Below are 8,580 nucleotides of genomic sequence, written 5' to 3'. Positions count from 1 at the left end.
TCAGCACTGATAAGAGAATCTGTTCATCTAAGGTATCAATGGCACCAGATGATGAAAAAAAAAATAAAAAATGAAAAAAGATAAATGCAGGTCCGAACCTGTCGGGCATGTTCTCGTGAAAGAACACGAGATCAACGAAAGGGTTTAATGGAGCTTCACGCGCACACACACACACACACACACACACAGACACGCAGTAGCTTTTCTCGTGTGTGTACTTTGCATCCATATGACTTTTCGTGCAGTACAGACAAGAAACTAACTGCAGAGGCAATATTTCATTTAATTATTTTATTGTATTATTGTTTTTATTATATGTTATAATTTATGGTCGTTTTCCCATATATATTTCTGTATTACTGTAAACTTTTTTTGTAACTAAGACTTGTCTTTTTTTCTGCTCCTTTTCATTCAACCATAAAGAATATTGTTTTATATTGTCTTTTTTTCTTTTACAAACGGATACAAATAAATGATTGAAATGAACTATAATAATACTTAATATTACTATTGTTGTTAGTAACTGAGTACAGAAGTGAAGTCTTCTTGATATTCTTAATATAAATGATTTTTTATGACCCCCAAAAAATTTTTGTATTTCTTATCCACATAGCAGGAAGAGGAAAGGCCATACTTTCTAAGATAGAGCACAGGGGAAGCAAATACAATGAAAACAGCATGGCCCCAAAATGGAACCCTGGGGAACGCCACAGGACAGTATGATGTTCTAAAGTATTATATTTTATAATCAAATTAATTAATTTATTTACAATCATGTGAAAAATGAAAATGAGCATTGTATGTTATTTTAAGTATTTTTTTAAAAACTATTATTGTTTATTTATTATTTTAAATGTCATAATTACTCAATTATTTACATTTTTAAAAAATGCACAAAAAATATATATATTTTAAATTATTGTGCAGAAATTGTGAGGAATGAAGGGGAGAAAAACACATTTCGGTTCAATGTAAAGGCTGAAATGTTGAATGATGGTCAACACTATATACTGTAGATGTCTAGCGTGTCTGTCAAGACAAGCAAAGGATCTACAAGTAGCTGCAGGAAAGTGTACAAAGCATTGCACTCAGACAGGTGAGCCCCCTCAAGCTTTCAACAGCAAAATGTTTCTACTGGTTTTCAAGAAAAGAATGTTTGACTTATTGGCCGTCATAGTTGTACATACTACATGCTTAAGCGCCGGCGTGACCCTGATGCTCGTCACGCCTCTCATCAGTCGAGTCACGCACTGCTTCACTGCGCCATCCGGCAGGACGGGACCAGGCGTCGCCCTATCGGCCTCGCTCATCTCGCTCGAGTGGCCCCCCGAGCGACGGCCTGTCACAGCAGCGCCACTGTGGCCTCCTGTTGAACTTAAGTACACTACTTAAAGCTAGTGTTTCATAATCTACAGTAAAGTGACACATACCGTACTCACAAAACATTTATGATATTAGACATTCAGATTCAATTTCAGGATTAACCTATACCTTTAAAAACACATTTTTCCACTTGCTGTATGTGGACTGAAGATGACATCACCTGTGCTGAGGAAGTAGGTAACGACCAATCATGGCTCGAAAGCATTTAATTGTTGTGCTAGTCAGTACCAGGGAATAATGTACGTACGTACGTGTGTGGACGTACGTACAGACAGACAGACGGACGGACGGACGGACACAGACAGACAGACAGACACTGTAGAGTGCAGTAGGATGTTTTAGGGTGAATACTAATTGGAGGCCAATAAAGAGGTTGGATGGATGGATGATAGATAGATAAATGGATGGATGATAAATAGATGGATGATAAATAGATAAATGGATGGATGGATGGTAGGTAGTGTGGATGGATGTATAGATGGTGGGTACTGTGGATGGATGGATAGCTAGCTAGCTAGCTAGCTAGCTAGCTAGCTAGAATGATAGTGATAGATATTATAACATTTTTAATTCTTCATTTCATATATTAACCATTGTTACACATTATTAACATTTTAATTCTTTATATTAACCTTGTTGAAATGTTTTGTGTCCTGTGCAGAGCAGATGGTGTTGATTTCGGTATAATCTGACCTTAAACTGGGACATACTATTTAGTCTAAAAAGTTCCTTCTCAGCGCTTTGTGCGAAAACACATTTGGTCCTTGAGAACAGAATCTGTTTCGAACACGCACTCCTGACTCTGTTTTCGCCATCGCTCATGGAAAAGTACCCAGAGAGTATGTTTTGTCTACAAATGAAAGAGAGGCGGTCGGTTTTAACTATAAGAAGCCATTGTACACGCGGAAGAGACACATTTCGACGCTCTGAATCCCACCTGTTTAAGTGATGAATTAGAGGCTGTTTGAGTGTCCAGAGATCTCTGTTAGATAAAATCATTTTTGCAAAGGTGTTTTTTCTTACATTAAATCTGTCTTCAAATTTTGGAACACGCAAAGAGGACAAATAATTTTATTCCTCTTTCAATAGCTAGCTAGCTAGCTAGCTAGATAGATAGATAGAGTGCAGCAGGATGTTTTGGGTGAATACTAATTGGAGGCCAATAAAGAGGTTGGATGGATGGATGATAGATAGATAAATGGATGGATGGATGGATGGTAGGTAGTGTGGATGGATGTATAGATGGTGGGTACTATGGATAGCTAGCTAGCTAACTAGCTAGCTAGATAGATAGATAGATAGATAGATAGAGTGCAGCAGGATGTTTTGGGGTGAATACTAACTGGAGGCCAATAAAGAGGTTGGATGGATGATAGATAGATAAATGGATGGATGGATGGTAGGTAGTGTGGATGGATGGCTAGAAGGCAAAGTGGATGGATGGATGGATGATAGGCACTGTGGATGGATGTATAGATGGTGGATGGATGGATGGATAGCTGCTAGATAGCTAGCTAGCTAGCTAGATAGAGTGCAGCAGGATGTTTTGGGGTGAATACTAATTGGAGGCCAATAAAGAGGTTCATTGATAAAGAGAACAATGGTTAGGCTACACAAAAAAAGACGCCTATTATTTCCTCTTGTGTCCACCTCAGATATGTGTTTTTGTGTGTGTGTGTGTGTGTTTAAGTGTGTGTGTACACAATGAAAGTGTCACAATGCGGTCATTGTGCCACTGAGCCAACACAGCTTCCTCTCACCGAGCAGCCATAAAGATGCGTGAATGCCAGCTCCAGTGCTGCACACACAAGAAGACTTGTTGTCCGCACTTGTCCACCTGTGCCAATAAACTGCTAGCTCAGCCTGCTATGACATGGACTGTTACGTCACAATTGTATGTTGTAGAAACGTTAGGGATTAGCGAAGTTAGGGATTCAATCACCGTCAAAAGTTGACTTATTTTGCTTCAGATCCTGATCTAAAGTCAAGTCTCAAACAAAAACCGAGTGACCCAGAAAAAGTCAACTAACTACATTTCCAAGTAATTAAAAAGGCCTACGCCACTTGCATCCAGTCTCTACTGAGCAAAGCAGCCCCATGCAGAGCAATCATGTGTTCGTTGTACACACAAGCAAAATTGTTGGTACCCTCTCTGTTAAAGACAGAAAAAAATCCAAAATAATAGGTAAGACCAGAATCTACCAAGTGTTGTCCAGTGTCAGAAATCTAGAAATCTAACTAGTATCATGCTAGACTGGCACAAACAGAAGAGCGACGAAGGTCCCGCCCTGGTAGTCATTAACATCTTGGAGGAAAACAATGGTGCTCATTTGACCACATGACCAGCATGAGGAGAGCGAGAGAGCGAGAGACAGAGCAAGTTACAAGACAGTGGACTGACATGCTTGAGGACAGCCGAACATTCACGACTTCGCCTGCTGAGCCAAGACAGGAAGTACAAATATTTCTACTTTTGGGTGAGTCCGACTATATTATAATTTTTAGTATAGAAACAGCGCTGTGATTGCGATTTCTAGATGTTTTTTTCTTCCGCTTATTTGGAGTGTCCACCTTGTGGGACATCAGCAGGAAGACATCCTAACCAGATGTGTGAGCATCCTGCTTGGATTTCAGTTAATAAATGACAGATGATTTTGTAATTATGTCTACAGCTGTCCCTTTCTCCAAGACAAATTTCTCAAAGTAAGCTTGACCTTTGAACCAACATGGACGAAACATCAACAAATGGAACGACCTAACCGAAAGTCCTCTTCAGACATCTTCACCATGTAAGATAAGTTCTTAAAGTTGATCTTTAATTGTAACGTCTTCATTGCCTAAAACCAAACGTTTGTGCACCAACAGGTGACTTGAAGGAGCTTCATGTCGTTTTTATCATCACCATGATTACCTCTTTGGTTCTTCTTGTGAGCTGCCTGGTCTGCTCTACGGTTCCGCTCTCAGGTAAAAAAAAATGTCCTAACAATATGAAAGAGCTTTTCGGGGGGGATTTGTCTCATCCGCTGCTACTGTGGACGCCTCTAGAGACGAAGCCTCCTAAGTTAGCTTAGCGCTAGCTAACTGGTACGACAGATGAATTTAAAACTTTACCTCTGCGGAAAAAAACCAGCAGACCAGTGAACGGTATGGGAAAGAAAAAAAAGGGGGAAAAAAAACAGAAAAAAAGGAGAAAAAAATAATAATAAAAAAAAAAAACAGCAGACCTATTGTCACAGAGACACCGAATAATTGTGTTATCAAAATGTCTTTTAATTTCCCCTTGTTAGCCAAAAACATCCCGTCCCCCACGACATCCCCTCCCAAGCTGAAGTACCTCCTGGATCCGCCCGTTTACGCCGAGGTGGTCGGCCGCCGAGGCGAGAACGTCACGTTGCCGTGCATCCTGAAGACCAAGCCCGACCACTACAAGGTCAAGTGGACCAAGACGGAGCCGGGACGCGTGGGCCCGGAGAACATCGTGATGATCTCCAACGCTCACGCCTTCAAGCGGCACGGCCGACTCGGCCCGAGGGCGTCCCTCCGGCGGGCCCACAACATGGACGCCTCCCTGCAGCTCGGCGGACTGCAACTGCGAGACGGCGGAAAGTATCGGTGCGAGCTTATCAACGATATCGAGGACGAGAGCGTGGTGGTCGCGCTCAGGATCGAAGGTAACCTCGGAGCGGAGGTCTGGCGAGATTCCTGTAGTGTTGACTTATTGACAGGGTTTTTGTCCTCAGGTGTGGTTTTTCCATATCAGAGTCCAAAAGGCCGCTACAGGATGACTTTCCACGAGGCTGAGGTGGCGTGCGAGGAGCAGGACGGCACGCTCGCCTCCTACGAGCAACTCTACAGAGGTAAAATTTATAACCTATAACCAGTTTTACTTTGGCAAATAGTGAACTTCAAAAAAGAGAGTTCATTTCCACTCTCAGTTTAAGTTTACTGTAAAACTAAAGAGAGAGAAAATATTGCGTATCTCACCAAGCCACGTGCTAGCTTAATGCTAACACAGAAGGAGAAAGCCATATGCGAGCTAGCAGAACACGCATTGCTATTGCGGTAGCAAGAAACCTGTCCGTAACTAATATTCAAAAACAAACAATAGCATAGCAACACATGCAGACAAGACAATATATCAAAACTCGCTATTTTTCTCATTAAAAACATACTCGCTTAATGCTAACGTATACTACCAACTAATTTGCTCCCAAAAACGTATAAATACGTTCTATTTTAATAGTTTCAAGTGTCCCAAAGACATATTTATACGTTTTTTGTTCTATTTAAAATGTTTTAAGTAGGGTTGGGAATCTTTGAATGTCTCACGATTCGATTCCGATTTTTGGGTGTGCGATTCGATTTAGAATTGATTTTTGCTTAAGATTTTTTTTTGATTGAGGATGATTTGATTGACAAGGATTTTTGCTTCAATTTATAGATGTTCAAGGAATTGTAATGATCTACTCCAGTCTGACTCGCTAATGCTAATTAATGCGCTACTTGCGGCAATTTTATCACTCAAAAGAACGGCTCCACGCTGCAAAAAAAAAACTATTTTTATTGGAATAACTTGATCGTGAATTTTTCTTTCTACTCTCTAATGTGGCTACAACTTATCAGTGTATTAGACCGCGTGGAACCACACTGCCCCTAAGTGGCCAAATCGGGTACAACATGAACAGCACTCCCAACAAAGGCACACACAGACAAAGGCAAGACAGTATAAAATGATTTAAATAAAATTGATTTGGGGACATTTAAAATCAATTCTGAATCGTACTTAAATGAGAATCACGATTCTTATGAGAATCGATTTTTTGGCACACCCATAGTTTTAAGTGTCCCAAAGAGGTTTTTATACGTTTTTATGTGAGTTTTTTTTTTTATGCTACAGCATACAGAAGGCTTTGATACAGCCTCTCAACTGCTAAGAACGGTTGAAATAAATGATAGTTATGTAAGACAGCCGGGAGTGAAGGGGATTGCTTCTGTGAAAATGGCTGGGAGTGAATGAGCTAACAAAAATTAGCATAGATATTATAAGACGAACTAGCTACTCCTTATTGTGTTGAAAGCAATTGTGGCTCTACCATTATAGCTGTGATGATCAAATTTGCAGGCAAAGGCTTTTAAATGACGTAACGGAGTTTGCATGTTTTGTTGTGCAGCATGGACGGAGGGTCTGGACTGGTGCAAAGCGGGCTGGCTTCAGGACGGGAGCGTCCGCTACCCTATCATCAGCCCGCGCCCCGCCTGCGGGGTACAAACGCGTCCAGGTATTCGCAGCTACTCACCCAAAGACAAGAACAGAGACCACTTTGACGCCTTCTGCTTCACCTCTTTGACTGCAGGTCAGTTTAGGACCCCCCCCTAAAACATGTTATTTTCAGAAATAAATTGATTCAAAAGTGACTTTTTCCATAAAAAAGACAATATTCCGCAATTTTATTCCTAAAAAAAAATACAAAGAAACATGTGATTTTTTCAAAGGAAAATTTGAATATGTGACTTGAGATGTTCCTACTTTTTTTTTTCAAACCGATACTTATATAAGATTTATTTTCAAAGAAAAATACTACTTTTTGAAGGAAACATTTTTCTATTATCCAAGAAAATATTCCTGCAAAAAACTCAATAAAAAAAAAATTCTTGAAAAGAAAAAATCAAATATACCTTTTTGTTAAGACCAATATATTTCCCATCGAGAATATTTTTCCCAGAAAATGTTTCATCACAAAAGCACTTTGTTGTCATTTTTGTGGTAAAAATACAATTATAAACATGTTTTGTCTTTTCAAAAAAGTTCACCGATTTCTATTCTCAGACAAATATACATTTTTTCCCTCCAAAATGTACTTTTTCTTACGAAAAAATGTACGGTACTTTTTTTCCCTCATTTTTTTTACAGTTTTTTTTGTCACTCTCCAGGAAAAAAAATATACTACTTTTTCTTCACTTTTTCTTCAAGACAACATCTAATAAAATTCAATTACCCTCATGTGCTTCCACAGGTTCCATCTTCTACATCCCGGGTGCATTCTCCCTGGAGGAAGCCGGGCGGGCGTGTGCCCGTCGGTCCGCCGAGCTGGCGCTGGTGGGTCATCTGTACGCCGCATGGCGCTTCCGAGGCTACGACCGATGCGATGGCGGCTGGCTGCGAGACGGCAGTGTGCGTTTCCCCATCGGAACTCCCAGAGCGCTCTGCGGGGGCATCCCCGAACCCGGGGTACGCTCTTTCGGGTTCCCCAATAACATGTCGCATCTCTACGGAGCTTATTGTTATCGGTAGTCGGACAACTTCCCCTCATACCAGGGACCTCCATTCTTTAATCTGGCCGATCCAGCATTTGCACTATCAACAATTTTTGTTGCATTCATGTAGACTTGACTCATTTTTTATGCCTTATGTAAGTTAATTAAAAGGTATTTGTATTTTTTTTATTTATTATTTATTGAAAATAGAAATGCCACCATTTATTTAGTCTGGTAATATTTGTTGCATTAATTTATGCTGTATAGCCATTTAATTCTTGAATTAAAATATCTATCCATTTTTTGTAATTTTTAGTTTTTGAAGTAATTTACATTTCTTTAAAATATGATTTTTTTACCCGTTTTATATGTTTGTTTGTTTTTAACCCTGTAATATTTGTTCCATTAATTTAGCTATTTTACCTAAAATTATTTAATTAGAATGTATCTATTCATTTATCTTTTTAAAATATTGGTTGACTGATTTATTGTGACAAAATAAAAAAGTCATTAAGAATTGTATACATGCATTTAAAAAATCTAAAACTACAAATTGACTTACTATAATTTAAGTAAATGCAAAATGAAAATTATAATTATTTTATTATTGAAATATTTGATATATTTGAAACACTACACATTTTATCCTTTGTTTTTTAGCTCATATTCTCTAATATTTGTTGCATTAATATAGCTGTCTTAAAAATATTGGGGGGAAATCTTTAATTGTTTAATTATAATTGAGTGACTACAAATTATCTAAATAAAAATGGAAAGCTATTTTTTTATATATGAAATAAAAACAATTTATATTATAAATCTATACAAAATACTAATGGGGATATATACATTATTCAAAATAAAGTATTTTACATACACGTCTAAATTCTTTTTTTTTAAACTATTTTTTTGAATGAGCTTTCCTATCTGCCCATTTAAAAA

General features: G+C 38.7%; 1 protein-coding gene across 1 annotated transcript; it reads left to right on the top strand.

Moving 5' to 3' along the window:
* The first annotated feature begins 3,740 nt into the window (after positions 1 to 3,740).
* hapln2 (hyaluronan and proteoglycan link protein 2) lies at positions 3,741 to 8,031 on the top strand. The gene is made up of 7 exons (XM_077576232.1): positions 3,741 to 3,860; positions 4,056 to 4,172; positions 4,249 to 4,347; positions 4,671 to 5,054; positions 5,124 to 5,240; positions 6,555 to 6,737; positions 7,398 to 8,031. The coding sequence occupies exons 3-7, from the start codon at positions 4,287 to 4,289 to the stop codon at positions 7,673 to 7,675; spliced, it is 1,023 nt and encodes a 340-aa protein (XP_077432358.1). The 5' UTR covers positions 3,741 to 3,860; positions 4,056 to 4,172; positions 4,249 to 4,286; the 3' UTR covers positions 7,676 to 8,031.
* Positions 8,032 to 8,580: the final 549 nt, after the last annotated feature.

The sequence above is a fragment of the Vanacampus margaritifer genome, chromosome 9 (assembly GCF_051991255.1).
Source record: "Vanacampus margaritifer isolate UIUO_Vmar chromosome 9, RoL_Vmar_1.0, whole genome shotgun sequence".
Classification (NCBI taxonomy): Eukaryota; Metazoa; Chordata; class Actinopteri; order Syngnathiformes; family Syngnathidae; genus Vanacampus; species Vanacampus margaritifer.
This window is presented reverse-complemented; position numbering and strand designations above follow the sequence as displayed.

Bases quoted from the DNA above. Each gene is read 5' to 3' on its own strand.
- hapln2 (XM_077576232.1), top strand. From the start codon at position 4,287: ATGATTACCTCTTTGGTTCTTCTTGTGAGCTGCCTGGTCTGCTCTACG. The intron at 5,055-5,123 runs GTAACCTCGGAG...TTTTGTCCTCAG, and splicing joins GGTCGCGCTCAGGATCGAAG to GTGTGGTTTTTCCATATCAG. The intron at 6,738-7,397 runs GTCAGTTTAGGA...GTGCTTCCACAG, and splicing joins CTTCACCTCTTTGACTGCAG to GTTCCATCTTCTACATCCCG.